The sequence below is a fragment of the Castanea sativa genome, chromosome 1 (genome assembly GCF_040712315.1).
Source record: "Castanea sativa cultivar Marrone di Chiusa Pesio chromosome 1, ASM4071231v1".
Lineage (NCBI taxonomy): Eukaryota > Viridiplantae > Streptophyta > Magnoliopsida > Fagales > Fagaceae > Castanea > Castanea sativa.
Genome location: NC_134013.1, coordinates 66182351 through 66199111, shown reverse-complemented (window position 1 = coordinate 66199111; position 16761 = coordinate 66182351). Strand labels below are relative to the sequence as shown.

Below are 16761 nucleotides of genomic sequence, written 5' to 3'. Positions count from 1 at the left end.
CTTCCAAGAAGACCCAATTCATTTATTGTTTATAACTTATAACTTTCAAGAATTAATAAGGTGTGTCTTCAATTCATTCAATGCTTGACATGTCACTTGTCCCTATAACGGTTGGACATGCAAATTTCTTTCTGTGCTAAGGCACATGCCTGCTTCATCTATGGCTACTATAGGGGAAGGATTGGAGTTGAAAATTGATCCAACTAGGAGGCTAGGACACTATATGGATCTAGACCAGAATTTCATGGACCTCCAAGCCCATTCAAAAAGTAATCATATATCCAAGTCCAATGGTCTCCCTGATAAGGATGAAAAATATCAACAATTATCTCTTCCACGGTTCCACCTCTTATATATATAAAATGAAAAATCACATAGAATGTGATGAGCATTACGCTTTCTATCCATATCCACTATGCGTATTCTTTTGTCAAACCAAATTTATTTCAGTTTGATATTTTCATTTGAATCAAACATGTAAAAATCTATGCCAAAACAAACGATAGCTAAGGTCAAATATCTAATACCATTCAATAAACATTCCTAGTCTTATTAATGCAATTAGTTGCTAACCCGTATTATGCATGAAAATTTACCTATTTGTGAGGTAAACGAAAATAATTTTATAAAATATTAAATTGATTAAGAAACTGTGGGGAGTAAAAAGACCCGGATGGAGATGTGGGCCTTTGGGCCATGCTAGGGAAGGCCGACCTGCTCTTGGGTTTAGAACTTGTTAGTACTACGGGTCGGCCCATACGCCGAGGATCCGAGGATCCAGCCGAGGATCCGAGGATCCAGCCGAGGGTGAATTTCTCTTCGGACGGACACCGGAGAACCCGGGACTTCATGATAAAGGTTAGGGAATGACACGGTCAAGACCGATGGTTAAAGGGGGGAAACCCTTGAATGTCCTAGAAGCACCGATGTTAAGGAAATACCAAAGATAAAAGCTGTCACCTCCACATTAAAAACCCTGCACCTACCACCCTGGCCGCATTAATGGGGAAGTGACACCTGAACAGTGGAAGGGAAACTTCTGGTTACTATTCAAAGGCACTGAGAAAAGAAATATCTAGGCTAAGGGGGAGTTGGGGCAACACGTGTACAAAGTATCAAAAAGAAGAGTATTTAAGGAGCAACCTAGAACAGAAATGTGGGGGCTCCCTTCTTTGTAATCTAAAAATAAAAAGAAAAAAGAGAAAGAGATAATATAAGAACAGCTCTCGGCTTACGTCCGAGCAGGTTGATTTACAATATTCCTTGTTGTTTTCATGTGTTTGCAATCTTTGGCTTGTCATTTAATCCTCAAACACTTCTAACCTGGGTTTCAAGCCCGCACTCTACAAATTCATATTGTTTAAGGCTCATTGGGCCTGAGCCCGTAACTGTTATTGGGGCCAGGTGCAATTGTGCACTTACAGAAACTACATCATTGCATGATTTGTTCTTATATAATTTCAATTTGTGTTACAAATTAATGAAGAAGTCATTACTTGAACATGACTTACAAAAAATTTGTCAGACAATTTCAAATACTGCAAAAAAATAATTCAAAAATTCAGATATTAAAACTTCTGAAAGACCAAAAAATATTTAAGAAAAATTATCAACGTTTGAGTTTGAGTTTAAATTAGACTTGTTAGAGAAATAGAGTTTCACTCCTTATTAAGTTTGGATTAAATAAAAATAATTTTGTTTAAAAAAATAATGATTTTGAGTTTAAGTTGGACTTGTAAGATAGAGTTTCACTCCTTGTTAAGTTTGTACTAAACAAAAATAATTTTGTATAAAAAAAATGATGAGTTTGAGTTTAAGTTGGACTTGTTAGAGAGATAGAGTTTTAGTCCTTGTTAAGTTTGGATTAAATAAAAATAATTTTATTTAAATAAAAATGATAATTTTATTTAAATATTGTGCTGACGTGGAAATTTGTGAGAGTTTCAAAGGCTTCAATTTAGAGAGATAGAGTTTCACTCCTTGTTAAGTTTGGATTAAACAAAAATAATTTTGTTTAAAAGAAATGGTGAGTTTAAGTTTAAGTTGGACTTTTCAGAGAGATAGAGTTTCACTCATTGTTAAGTTTGAACTAAACAAAAATAATTTTATTTAAAAAATATGATGAGTTTGAGTTTAAGTTGGACTTGTTAGAGAAATAGAGTTTCACTTCTTGTTAAATTTGAATTAAACAAAAATAATTTTATTTAAATAAAATGACAATTTTATATAAATATTGTGCTAACGTGAAAAATTGTGAAAATTTCAGAGGTTTCAGTTATATATATATATATATATATATATATATATATATATAAAGAGAGAGAGAGAGAGAGAGAGAGAGAGAGAGAGAGAGAGAGAGAGAGATTATATCCCATAAAACCATTTAGAAATGGATTTATTGAAGATAGTTAAATTTAAATACTTTCCCAGTTTCCGCCCAAATTCTTCTTCTCCTTCCTTCCTTCAATCAAGAGTTCACACGCACACATTTATGAGTCTTAATTAAACCTCTATCTAGACAATATGTTCTCTACAGTGCGAGCTCATGTGCTCATCACGTGTTAGAATGAACCCTGCTACGTCAAAAACTACTCATCCCAAATAGGGATGGCAATGGAGCGAGGTGGGGCCAAAGGATGGGGTCTTCGTCCCCGCCCCTCATGGTTTTGTCTTGTCCCATCCCCGCCCCACATGACGGGAAATTTTTTTTCACCCCATCCCCGCCCCTTGGGGCCCCGCGAAGCCCCGTCCCACCCCGTAAAACTCTACTTTTTGTTAATTTTCCCTACAACTAGCACTATTTTTTTAATGAAACTTATTTCATTAATAAAAATATACTTAAAATTACAACTAAAATTATTCCATCAAATCAAATCAATTTTTAGGAGAAAAAATTGAATAATATATCCAAGCATTTAACAAGACAATCACAAAAAACAAAAAACAAAAAAAAAATCTCATAGTACAATACATAACAAAATAAAAGGTAGAGAACCACATTGGGCAGAATAAAATAAGCTAATATTGAAATGTTTGTTTAAATAGTATGATTTTAGAATATGAAAGATTTAAAGTTATAGCCATTTGCAATGCGGGGTGGGCGGGGTGGATCTAAAAAATCTAAACCATCCCCGCCCTGCCCCGCCTCGTGGTGTGGGCCTAAAATCTTGCCCCATTCCCGCCCCACCACCATTGCGGGGCGGAAAAAACCCACGCGGGGCGAAACAGGGAGGGGCGGGTTAAGCGAGACGGGGCAAAATTGTCATCCCTAATCCCAAATGCCTCTAACATAATGTTCAGGTTTGACGAGAACAAATTACCAATTAAAACTTGACATGTGTAATGCCAAGAGTGAAAATGCCACCTGTTGGCTGTTGGGTATTATGTCCATTCAAGCTAAAGATGTTTCCTTACATTATTGCATCATAAAGTTTCTAATTATATTATATCTGCTAACAAACAAAAACACACTCACACTCCCCCCACACACAAAATATATATCCCTCCTACTAAGGGAAAAGTAAGAAAAAGACAAATAATGAATTTATAATAATTGGAGGTTCAAAAAAAAAAAATATATATATATATATAAATATATTCTTTTTATAAGAAGAAGACTCCATCTTCTTCTTTTTTTGTTGATCCTCATCAATTCTCATGCGGTTCGCTAAATTTCGCTGAGCTTTAATTGAATTTTATCCATATGATTGGATTAATTTTAGTGCTAGACCATGAAATTCTTCAATTCAACTTCTCATGGGCAAAATTGCTTTTGAATCAAATGAGATACTACTTAATCAATGAAATTACCCACTTTGCATTTTAACCTACAAAAATACGTAACTTTTGGAAAAAAGTACATGTCAACAAAACTAATATATATTTAGATAACTTTTGAACCGAGCCAAAGGGCATTACTTAAACCATACTTGTAGGTAACTTAAAATTGCTCAATAAGGTCAAATTTTTAAACGACACTTAATTAAAAAAATTAAGAATAATTCAATTAGATAGTTAGATTGATAGTTAATAATACACACTGAAGTTTTTCATAACAAATTCCTAGGCTATAAGTTTCTCATAACATTACCAAATTCCTAGGCTATAAGTTTCTCACGCCCATGTGATAATGTGGGTTAGTTTTCAATACATTACCAAATTCTCATAATGTGGGTTAATAATACATTACCAAATTCCTAGGCTATAAGTTTCTCATAACAAAAAAACTCCTAAAGTATAAATTTCCATGCACATGCATTGCAATAGATAGTTAGACTGATAGTTAATTTTGGAATTTCATATTTAAGTTTAGATTGAGGTGTGAATTCTCTCTCTCTCTCTCTCTCTCTCTCTATATATATATGTGTGTGTGTGTGTGTGTGTATAATTTTTCATTATCTAGAAAATGTAAGTATTAATATCCTTGCAGCAATTTCGCATCAAACCATAGAATTTGATCATTGTTCTTGAGTTTATGGTCCATTTGGTTTGGGGGAAGGAGGGTAGAGTTATAAAGTTGGCCGAAAATTAGTCTATTTTTTACCAACTCTATTTTTTTGCTTTCCACACCCTGGCCTAGCTCCCTCTCCCCTCAATATAGACAAGCCATTAAGGAAAATAATAGCAATAAAGTACAACCACAACATAAACTTCTTCTTTGCAACTTTTTGCATGCACCAATTTCTCAAGCTTTAGTGCCTCAATCTAAATCCAAGAAAATCTACCATTTCCAAAGTATGTCCACGATCAAAATATCTTATATCCTTCACAAAATCCTAGCTAAAGCACCTTGTACTTTTTAGGTTTCCTTTTGGTTAGATCTATAAATTTTCTGATATGCAGAATTTACAAACGCATTTTTACCCATCTTCAACCTCAAGAACAAACCCTATCACCCCAAACTCAACTCTAATCCATTTCCATGTCTCTGCAACAAGGAATCAATTTAACCAAAGAAAAAGAAGGTTTTACTTAGAATAACAACCCATGCTATCTCATGATCAATGTATAAAGTCACCATGACAAAGAAATGTGCTGATAATCGAATAGTTACAAAAAGCCAGACAGAAATCCATATCCTTTTGAAATAAAATTCCATCGCATACATTCAAATCCATGCTTTTCTTAAACATAATTCCTCTCATTTTGTCTTTAATAGCATACGTAAATAAATTGAGGGTTACAAAAGCTGAAGTTGGAGCCTAATATAATTCAACTTGCACATGATACAAATTACTAACTACTTCATCTAGAGCTGTAATTAAGTCGAATTTTGCTTAGTAGTGCATGTTCGAGTTCGGCTTGATAATAAAAGTAAAATAATGTTCAAGCTCAAATTCGTCAAAATGTCCAAAACCTTGAGCTCGGCTTAACTTGACTTAATTTTTTAATTAAGCCAAGCTCAAGCTTAATATCAATTTAAGCTCAAGATCTAACAAAATTGTATTATCAAATGCTTAAGTTTTCAAAAATCATGTAAACAAAAACAGCATAATGATTGCATCATGTTTCAAAATCCCACATGTTATCAACATTCAAATTACAACTTTATACAATTACATTCATTGATTGATCATTCCTTGTTTAAAAATTGAGCAATTGTTCAAAATACGAATTTACACCAATCGATTAGTTTCTACACAATTCTTGCAACTTCAATTTATAAATAAATAAAGGATTTTCTGACATGTGTTTGTTTGGTTTTCCCTTATCTGCCAAAAACTTTTTGCCTTTTTGCATTTGTTATTTTTTGCAAATAAAATAATATAACTTTTAGTGTTTTTATTTTATATATATATATACACACACACTCTCATATTTCAAAAACAGCCATTGTTTAAAAATATATATAAAAAACAACCCTCACCACTTCTCTAATTTACACTTCTATGGCCATCTCCTACTCCAACCTTCCCTCGCTCACCTTTCCTTCCCCAATTCCCAAAAACCAGTTCCCATTTCCCATCAAATACCTCAGCACCAAACCACCAAAACGCCGCCGTTTCGAAATCCGCTTCTCAACGTCAAAAAGCAACGAATTCAGAGTCAGAGAGCCAGTCGAAACCCGCGTTGGTTTGGTTTTGCCTGGGGGTAGTTGGTGGAGTCTAGGCGAGGATGATGATGGAAATGTAGAAAGTAGTACAAAGTCGGCGCCGGCGAAGCCCATCACGGCGGTCTTCGCTCTTCGGCGAATGTGGGAATTGATTTCCGGTGATGGTAGATGGGCCATTTTTGTTGGTTTTGGCGCATTGGTTATAGCTGCGGTGCGTTTTGTTAATTTATTACTGTTCTTATGCTTTCTATTTTGTATGAATGCTTTAGCTTGAGTTCCATTAAAGCTTGTTTGGGATGTGGAAATCTAGGGAGCACAACCACTACATATAGAGTGCCGTAACCGTGTCATACTAGCGTCGTACTAACTATTTATAATTTTTTAAAAATTGCTCGTGTTAAAGTGTCGTACCTGTCCTAGTGTCCGGGCCTCCTAAGGGGAAATAAATGGAATGGATTCCCAAACCAAAAAAAATTGTTGGCTAAATTACTGTTTTGGGCTTCCAACAATCGAATAATTTCAATTTGGACAAAGTTTTGAGGAATCTCCTGATACCGTTACATAGTGACTTATAAAACCATTTAGGTGTATTATTCAAATAAGTTACGTGACTCGTTAAATAGATCATGTGATAAATGTACACGTGGATGGTTTTATTAAATGCCACCATACATTTAATTGCCTAATTATATTAATTGTGTCAATTTCATGCCTCAGCTCTGACTTCTAAGGATAATACCAACAGGATTTTGAAAGTTTGGAGACAAAATTGTGTTTCAATTAATATTTGAGAAACTTTAATTTCCAAAATTATTTTAGGAAATTAACATTTTTAAATGTGCAGGGTTGAAATTCGAATTGTGACAAATGTAGGAGACCAAAATTTTTAACGAATATTCCATTTCTTCTTGGAGAAATGACAAATTAAAAGGGAATGGTATAATCATAAAATTAGATATTTATTTTATTTCTACTCAATTTTTTTTGTAAGGTTCAAGCACAGTAGAGAAAATGCATAATATTCTATTCCAATTTTTTATGATCTATCCATTATATTCCATTATGTTTTATAAACTCCCAAACATAGTGTAAAACTTTGTAATTGGAAAGGTGAAGAATCTTGTAGGTGATGATTTAACGAGTTGTGTTAGTGAATATGTGGTATATGAGTGTAGTAGATCTAGATGATATATTGTTACAACTAGGATGCACTAGCCATATTTTGCAATAGCAAAAAGGCGATGTACCTGCTCATTGCCTCATATAGCCCAAATCAACCTAGTATACACTTTGTGTGCTTCACACACAATCCTTGGTGGTTTTTTTTTTTTTTGGGTTTGTGTGTCCAAAGTACTGTTTGTATTGAAAATTTATATTCGAAAACACTTACACTGGGAGTAGAATTGGTTTCATTACTAGTTTAGCTGTTCTGAGCTCTCAGCTTTGACGTTCATGAAGCCTCTTGAATTCATTTAAACTTTTTTTTTCCTTTTTGAAATAATGTATAACCTCTTTGCGTATTATTCATTTTCTTTGATTTTATATGTCCATCTACAGTCACTTTCTAACATATGTTTCTCTGCTGCAGCTTTCAGAGATATCAATACCAAGTGTATTGACAGCATCAATTTTTTCTGCACAGAATGGTGAAACTGTGGTGTTCTGTAGGAACTCACAGTTCTTACTTATCTTGTGTGTCACATCGGGGATATGCAGGTTGGTTCATATTTAGTAAAATTTTGTTAACATTTAAGTTTAGACAGACAGCAAGCAATTTTGTAAAACTAAATTCAATATTTATATTTTAATTCTTCTTGAATTATTTTACCAGAATCAATATATAACATTCTTATTAAATTTTCTATACTCCATGTGTTCTTTCTGAATGTTCAATATATCCATTTTGATTTCATACATGTGTGCCACTTAGTAGTGGATTTATGGATGTCGAATGCATAGCTCCTCTATGGCAGAAATTTTATATGTATGGGTAAAATGTCAGTTTTACAAAAGCTAGACCTTAAAATTTTATTCCTATTATCCTTTAATTGGTCATCCATAATTATATGCTGTGATTTCTGATGATTATTATAGGAGAACTATTGTCTGGCATGGGGAACTGATTGTGTGATCAACACGATCTCCTTTTTGTATGCTTAGGAATTAAGGGTTAGTTTGTCCTTGTAATCGAGGCCATACGCAAGGTCCTGCCCTGTTTCTCAATTTCATGTACTAATACTGAAATGGACAAGGCGAGAATGGAGATTATCACCATGTGCAAACTGTGACACTTCCTTCTTTTTTATCTTATTTTTAATAGATGAATTTGTATGGTGTGGCGGTTACGTGAAATTTTAATGAGGAAAATTTAAATGCACTCCAGCAAGTTGACTAGCTTTACAGTTGCAATCCATCATGAAAGTGCCCAAGGAACTTATGATGTCCGCATAATTTGGTTATTTTGTATAGTGTTTATAATAACATATCTTATGTAAAAGGTATAGGAAATTGTAATATGGGCTATTTATATAACTTCTTATGTTGAGGTTGTTGGTTTTTAATTATGTTTCTTTTAAATTTCAGTGGCCTGCGGAGTTGCTGTTTTGCAATTGCAAATATGATCTTGGTGAGTCTGTTGATCTTAGTTATTTCTCAAAGAATCCCCACAAGTGATAATTTTGACTTTATGGAGGCTATGAGACATATTCCTTTCCTGTCATTGCCATACTAATCAACATAATGGTTTGTTTCATTTGTTACTTTCAGCAGGAAGTTTCAACTTTTTGATACAGAAATGAATTTTTTGGCTTAACATATTAACTGTGAAGTGACATTTTATACACATTATTAATTGTTAAGAAAGTGAGAACTAAATCCAAATGTGTATGTGATTGATGTGATGTCATGATAACTAGTTCCAAAGCAGCTCCTTTAATTTGAAGTCAGAACTTTCAGTTCATTCAGACCGAACTACATTGTCTGATAGGCAACATGTTATGTCTCTATACTTCGTCCCCACCCTGGTCCCAGCTGCCAAAGTTGGCTTATGAGTTATTACCTCCTTCCAATGTGGTAGAATATGTAGTAGACTTTTTATCTGAGAGAACATCTGCCCAATTAACATTTTAAAAATCATTATATGAAAAATAAGAAAGTTTAAGAGCATTACTCTTTGGTGGAAGTTCCACCTAGATATCTTGTGATATTATCAAGGGCAATTTGTAAACAGACTAGCATTTTTTACAACAAAAGTATTATCTTGTGAGTTATTGTTTTCTGGTTGACCTGTAAACAAGCTTGAGTTGGTCCCTTGAGGGGGAAAGTTGGGGAACATGTTTGAGACAAACAGTTTCATAGTGTTTTTCCCCCCTGTTACGCAATTCTTTCTGTTTACTTGCCTTTTCCTCCACTGTTTATTATCAGTTTATCACTGCATTTTGATGGGTGCTGTCCATTTCTGTTGTTGATTTTTTTTTTTTGATAAGTAACATTTCTGTTGTAAAAGTTGGCGAGAGCAAACCTGCTTTTTGTCTGTGAGAGCAAACAATTTTGACTTTTACTTTAAAAAAAAAAAACAAATAAATACTGTGGAATATTGTCTTTGGCTCATGATCTTCTAAGGTCCATTTAGGCATTGTTCCTTCTGCTTTAGCCTTGATTGTTTTCTGTCTGTAACCACCGAATCATTTTTATGTGCTTGCAATTATTGATGTCTTCAAGAATGCTAACTAATATGGCTTCATTTTCTTTTTTTGGCATTTGATTTTGCAATTTAGAAATTCTATATGTTTTTTTTTTATTATAATTGTTGCTTAAATTCTACTTGTTTTTGGCAAAGTGCTTATTACATCATCTGGTCCTCCATATTTCATATTACAGGTTATGCGTCTCAGGGAAACTCTATATTCATCTATTCTTTTTCAGGTTTGTGTTTTAGTTTGGAATTGTAATGTATATGAGGTGTCATGAGTATCTTTTTTCATTCAATAGAGTACTCTATTTTGGTGTATCTTCGATATAGGATATATCCTTTTTCGACAGAGAAGCAGTTGGTGATTTGACAAGCAGGCTTGGGGCAGATTGTCAAAAACTGTCTCATGTTATTGGGAATGATGTTCATCTGATATTACGCAATGCTCTTCAGGTTGCAGTTCTTAGCAAATACTTTATTCTTTCCCTTAACTGGCCTTCAGTGGTAGAGTCAATTTTATAGTTAAATTTCTGTATATAGGGGACAGGTGCATTGATCAACCTGATGACTTTATCTTGGCCTCTTGCATTATCAGCATTGGTTATATGCTTCATTCTATCTATGATTTTTCTGTTTTATGGCCAGTAAGCATCTGCACCTTCTCTAAACTTGATAGGCGTATCACATTAGTCTTTTAAAAATTGAGTTTGTGTTTCCACAAAAATCTGTATTATATAAAAAACAAAGTTGTGTATTGATTATCTTTATTTGTATTCAAGTTGTCCTTATCCTGGAATAATTTATTGGTAACTATCAAGTTGCTCTCCCCTCTTATTATTTGCTACAAGATCTCTTTTTTGTCTGTTCATATCCTCAACAATTTAGATGAAGAGGAATAAATTATTGTGTAATGTGAAAACTTGCATCTAAATTCTTTTATACATCTTCATCTTCTGTTATATAGAGGATCTTCTCTGAATCAACAGCTGTAGGTTTATTAATTCTAAATTTTGGCTTTAATTGGGACATTGTATATATGCATAAACTTCAATGTTTATTGCTTCCTCCTGCACTGAGAATTTTTGCTTTCTGCTTATTAGGTTGTCTTTTACTGGCCTCTTGATTGTTTAATGGCTTTGTCAAACCTGCTCTGGTGCTCTGGTTAACAGGTACCAAAAGAGAGCTGCAAAGTTATTCCAAGAGTACACTGCTGGTGCTAACGAAGTATAGGCGGAAAACTGATCGTGCTTTTAAAAATTTGACACTTGAAGAATCTTTTTGTATGCTCATTTCTGTTTCCTTTTCAAATGTAGGTTGCACAAGAGACACTTTCTTTAATGAGAACTGTCCGGATTTATGGAACTGAAAGGAAAGAACTTGGAAGGCAATAATTCTTACCGTTAATTTCCTGTCAAATACTGGAGTGTCCATTTTTGAAATTGTCTCTTTGGTGGACTCACTGTGCAGCAAGTCACAGAGTCTGGCACTCAAAGCACCCATATTTGTTTATGTGCATGATCATGATTCTGTTAAGTGATCCATCCTTACGGTGTTAGGTACAAGCAATGGCTGGACAAATTAGCTTTCGTAAACATTCGAGAAAGTGTGGCTTATGGATTGTGGAATATGAGTTTCAATACCCTATATCGTTCAACACAGGTTTGGCATACTTTTAGTTTATAAAAAACTGACAGTTTTAGGTTTAAAAAATGCTTATTTTTCTACGAAGCTTTCTACAATGCATGTTTCTTTTATTAGAGTATCAGTGGGGTGTTTCCCAAGCCTCATGCTGAGCCTTTTTTCTTTTGGAGGGGGGGGGGGTTACAAAGTTTTCCTCCAACTAATTACGTGGTGACTTATAAAACTATCCACTTGTATTATTTAAACAAGTCACATGACTCATTAAATAGGTCCTGTGACTAAAAGTACACATGAATGAGTTTATCAATTGCCACATAATGGTTGGTGACTTGGAGAAATTTTCTTGCAAACCAGTTTAGAGGTAAACTTTTTTCTTTTTCTTTTTTTTGTTGGGGGTGTTGGGGGTTGGGGGGGGGGGGGGGGGGAGGGGGAATAAATACTAATCAATCACCTTACATATTAAATTGTTCACAAGGTACAAGCTAATTTTTGTTTTTAATGCACATCCCTAGTTGTTGGAACCCGTAATGCCATGTCCTTTAGCATCTTATGTGCAAGGAGATGTCTTCCAAAGCATTTGATTGTGGATATACCATTCTTAGGATCTATAATTTTAAAGGTCTCATACTGCAAACACGACCACAAGTATCATACATATTCCAAATGCTTACTTTACCACACGACACATTTGTAAGTCATATACTCCTAGAACTGAACTAGATACTGATACATGTTAAATTTTTGTACATGATCTAGGGCATCATGATCGACAAATGCATATCTTTTGAGAGTGCTTTCATGAATTTGTTGTTGATACATTACAAAAATATTTGAAACTTATTTCTGTTTCAAATAATTTTTAATGAGTAATAACCTTTCAGTAATAGAAGAGAGAGAGTACTACTAAAGTATGCACAAAAGGATCTTCAATAGTTACCATCTAAAATGAACACCACTGACTCAAACCAAATGCTCCTGGATGTATTGTAGAAGTTGTCATCCAAATGAAGTTTTTGTAGCTTGACTTCCACAATGTTTTTCATACCACATTTTACAGGTTATTGCGCTACTGTTAGGAGGAATGTCAATTTTGAGTGGTCATGTGTCGCCTGAACAACTTACTAAGTATGTATTATACTGTGAGTGGTTAATTTATGCGACTTGGAGGGTCACAGATAATTTATCATCATTACTACAGTCCGTTGGAGCAAGTGAAAAGGTCTTCCAGTTAATAGATCTCTTGCCTAGTGACCAATTCTTATCAAAAGGTGAGCACTCTGTCTATGGTTGAATTGTAATTTTTTAAAAATTAATGATCCTTAATCATGATATATGTTGTTTAGGTTCCTTGTTTGACATGCTGCAGAAACCAAGGCTTATAAACTTGTTGTACATTAAATACTGTTATCACTATGGTGCAAATTAAGGAGACTTCTTGAAATTGCTTTGACAAGTATTGCATTTTCACATTATTTTTTATAATTGAACCAGTCTTTGCTTTTAGGTGATGCTCGACTCTTGTGAAGAAATATTGAACAGGATAGTGACTCCTGATTTACTTTAGTTTAGCATATGCCAAATTTTGTGAATTTCAGTTTCAACATTTCTAGTTCTAACATGCACTTATCAAAATAAAAAATTATAGTTCTAACATGCGAATGAGTTGTAGTTCAACTAGCACTTTCTTCTTCTCTAATAATAGGATGGATGGTGAGGTCAAGGGTTCACGACCCACTGGATGCACGTGTAGCTTATAATTTTTTTTTTTTTAAATTTCTAGTTCTACCATGATGTTTTGCTTTTGGTACAATTTAGTATTTGTTTTCACCTATGAGAACTCAACTAAGAAATCTGTATTTTTCTGTATTCCTCCAATATTTTATGCCTTCTGTTAAAAGTTTTTGTTTAAATATGCCAATGAGCTATTCAAAATGACTCCTCCTCCTCCTCCCATAATAATGGGATCGAGAGTGAGGTCATGGGTTCAAGTATCATTTTTTTTGATAAGTAAGATAAGTCTATATTAAAAAATAAAACTACTTTTATGCAAAAAGAGTACAAAGAAGTCAAATATTACAAGCAAGAAAAAAGATAAGACAGAAAATTAATTACAATGGGTCAAGCATCATAATGGGTGCAAGTGTAACTTGCCCATAAAAATAAATAAATAAATAGAAAATATTTTGTTTAAATATACTTATTTGTAATGGGATGCCCCACTGTCTACAGGTGTGAAGTTGCAGAAGGTAATGGGACATATTCAGTTTGTGAATGTAACTTTTCACTATCCTTCAAGGTTAACGGTACGTCTTTTTTAGGTTGAATTGACTTTGATTTATCTTCCTTTTTGTGTCCCAGATGTTTTCTTATGTTACCTGCTTACATAAATTTGTATGGAGAAAAGTAAACGACCAATAGTTCTTTGTAGTCCATAAAGTACTCACTGCTTAGTGACATTCAACAGGTGCCCATTCTAGAACATGTAAACTTCTCTGTGAAAGCAAATGAAGTGGTTGCAATTGTAAGAATTTTATCTCCTTATTTAATACCGCTCCTCATTATAATGCTGGTGCAAGGATTTAAGAAGTTTATGTACATTTAAACTTTTCCAAGGTTGGTATAAGTGGCAGTGGAAAAAGCACATTAGTCAATCTTTTGCTTCGTCTCTATGAGCCAAGTAGTGGTCAGGTAAGTTACAATTACCTTGCATCTCATGTTAGCATCTTGAAATAAAATTTTTTTTATCAGTAGCATCTTCAAATAAAATCAATAATTATATTAAATGAACTAAAGGTTTTTGATCTATTACTAAATGATTCATTGTGTTATCAAGAATTTTTTTTTTCTTGGGACAATAGAACATACTACACCCTGTAAACAACTTCTCCTTATCAATGATTGCTGCACGTAAATTAGGCCTGGACATGTATATTTCTGGGTTTTGCACTCCTAAACCCCAATTAGCACATTGCAATATGCCAACCTTAAAAATAAAACCAGTATATTATGAACTCAGAATGTAGCAAATAATATAGTTCATTTTTGGACTACAAATATGACAGTACTTTTATTTCTCTTACTTTAAAGGCAACCCATGAGGAATTGACTTGAAACAATGAGTCTGGTTTGATTCCAAATGACTGTTCACTTGTCACTTGAAAGCATATCAATCAAAATTTTGACAGAAACTCTTGATGTTTATAATTTTGAAAACCTTTTGGACCACCTGAAAATATGCCTGATTCTTGCTCTTCTCGATTGCCTTTTGGAATGGAAACAGGAATGCAGTATGATGGGGGTATTTGTATCTAGATGTTAGAACGTGATTAGATTTTCTTAAAGTTAGAATCCTTTATGCATATGAAATTTGGAGATGAGCTTTGGACTGCCAAATCTAGCTACAAATTTCTTTTAATGTTGGGGTATTGCTTTCGAGGAAGAAATTTTTTACAGGTATTAGTATTTTATGGTTGACGGATCTTGTGAAAAAGGTGCTCTTAATTGCAGATTTATATTGATGGTTTCCCGCTGAGAGAGTTAGACATCAGGTGGCTGAGAGAAAAAGTTGGATTTGTTGGACAGGTTAGACCACATAAACTAAACCACGCACTGAAGAGTGAAGATGGCTTTTCAATTATAATCTAAATCTTCGTTTCAGACAGGAACCTCATCTCTTTCATATGGACATCAAGTCAAATATTAGATATGGTTGCTCTAGACACATTGAACAGAAAGATATAGAATGGGCTGCGAAACAGGCCTATGCTAACGAGTTCATCTCATCTCTACCTGATGGTTATGAAACTGTTGTTGATGATAATTTACTCAGCGGGGGACAGAAGCAGCGAATCGCTATTGCTAGGGCCATTCTTAGAGACCCTGCTATTCTGATCCTCGATGAAGCCACCAGTGCTCTAGATTCTGAAAGTGAACATTATGTTAAGGCAAGTTCTTTCAAGTTTCAATATTACTAATCAGTTCACAAAAAAACAAAAACAAAAACATCTGAGTTTAAATGTTAGCTCACTGTTTCTGATATTGGTATCTTTTAGGGAGTTATTCGTGCAATGGGAAATGACGTCAAAGCCAAAAGAACTGTCATTGTCATAGCGCATAGGTGATTTTTTTTTTTCCTCTCGTTTTTGCATTTTGAAGTTTTAATTATGAGACAATTTGCATTACAGTGACGAACCTTTTACAGGCTCTCTACAATTAAAGCTGCTGACAGAATCATAGTACTGGACAGTGGTCGAGTTGTTGAGGTTAGAACTACTTTCTCAGTATTCAAAATAAACAACGTAATTGTTCTTGTCTACTGAAGATCTTGTAGAATTCAGAAGCTTTTCTGATCTAGTATAGATTGATTTGAGCTGACAGAAGTTTCCCTAAAATAGCTACTGCTTTCCTGAATTTAGGAATATGTGGTTGCCTCATGCCTATGCTTTATCACTAGTACTAAATAGGACATGCTTAAATGAATTTGGGGCCACCATATGTGGATCTCATTAAGATGTTCACTATACAAAAGATTGGCATTACATGAGCAACCTTTCAAGGTAGTTTCCTGTAGTAGCATAGATGCATATTAGTATTCTGTTTGTGATGACTTGTGTTTTTGCAGATGGGTGACAACACAGAGCTCCTTCTCAAGGATGGCTTGTATGCACATTTATTTAAAATTCAAACAGATGCTCTGGCTTGATTCAAGACCGGGTTTTGACTGTACACGTCTCACTTCCGATTGGTAACGCAGCTTTGGTGGCTTCATGTATTCGTCGTTTGTTCATCTATGCTGCAGTTTTCAGATAGGTTAAACTTAGGTACCATTCCTTAGGCGTTGTTATATCTTAGGTTTCCCGGTTAAATTCAAACACATCGCAATATTGATCAATGCATCAGAAACAGTTATTTTTTTTCCATGGATAATTAGATTCAATGTAACCATGTGTTTGAATTTAATTGATTCCTCTTAACATTTTATTGATTGAAGCTTCTTATGTGTCTTCTTTTTATTCAATCACTGTCAAAGTGCAATTACATCATAGCTTCTGTTCGTATTTTACAATCACAATCTTCGGGGGAATGTGCAGATTAGGCATGTGAATGGCATGAATATAGTAAGTTAGGCATAGTTTGAAACTATGTAGGAAAATAGCAACTCGAGTTTTTGAAACTCGAGATTTACATAATAAATCGAGTTTCAAAAACTCGCTTTATGCGCGCTTGGGCTTGCTGAGGTGGACAAAATGCCACCAGGATCTCGAGTTTTTAAAACTCGTTTTACTTCCGGTAGAACTCGAGTTTTATAAACTCGAGTTTTACTATATCTTATTTTAAATTAAGTTTAAAATTAAGTTTATATACGCATGGAACTCGA

At 34.1% G+C, this 16761-nt stretch overlaps 1 protein-coding gene across 4 annotated transcripts; it reads left to right on the top strand.

Annotated features, from left to right (window-relative positions):
• The first annotated feature begins 5847 nt into the window (after positions 1 to 5847).
• On the top strand, positions 5848 to 16368 carry LOC142631370 (ABC transporter B family member 26, chloroplastic-like). Of its 4 annotated transcripts, none has more exons than XM_075805511.1 (18): positions 5848 to 6263; positions 7641 to 7768; positions 8636 to 8678; positions 9932 to 9976; positions 10074 to 10196; positions 10284 to 10387; positions 10913 to 10967; positions 11057 to 11127; positions 11300 to 11402; positions 12442 to 12652; positions 13614 to 13687; positions 13849 to 13905; positions 13998 to 14072; positions 14892 to 14966; positions 15047 to 15328; positions 15437 to 15501; positions 15586 to 15646; positions 16006 to 16368. In XM_075805511.1, exons 1-18 carry the CDS (start codon positions 5889 to 5891, stop codon positions 16084 to 16086), a joined length of 2028 nt encoding a protein of 675 aa, XP_075661626.1. In that variant the 5' UTR covers positions 5848 to 5888; the 3' UTR covers positions 16087 to 16368. The 4 variants fall into 4 exon arrangements, with proteins under 4 accessions (XP_075661626.1, XP_075661635.1, XP_075661642.1 ...); XM_075805535.1 differs by lacking the exon at positions 5848 to 6263 and adding an exon at positions 7387 to 7554; XM_075805520.1 differs by lacking the exons at positions 10284 to 10387; positions 10913 to 10967.
• Positions 16369 to 16761: the final 393 nt, after the last annotated feature.

Excerpts from the sequence above, each read along its gene's own strand:
- LOC142631370 (XM_075805511.1), top strand. The coding sequence starts at position 5,889 with ATGGCCATCTCCTACTCCAACCTTCCCTCGCTCACCTTTCCTTCCCCA. Across the intron at positions 13,906-13,997 it reads CAAATGAAGTGGTTGCAATT|GTTGGTATAAGTGGCAGTGG; the intron begins GTAAGAATTTTA and ends AACTTTTCCAAG. Across the intron at positions 14,073-14,891 it reads ATGAGCCAAGTAGTGGTCAG|ATTTATATTGATGGTTTCCC; the intron begins GTAAGTTACAAT and ends TCTTAATTGCAG.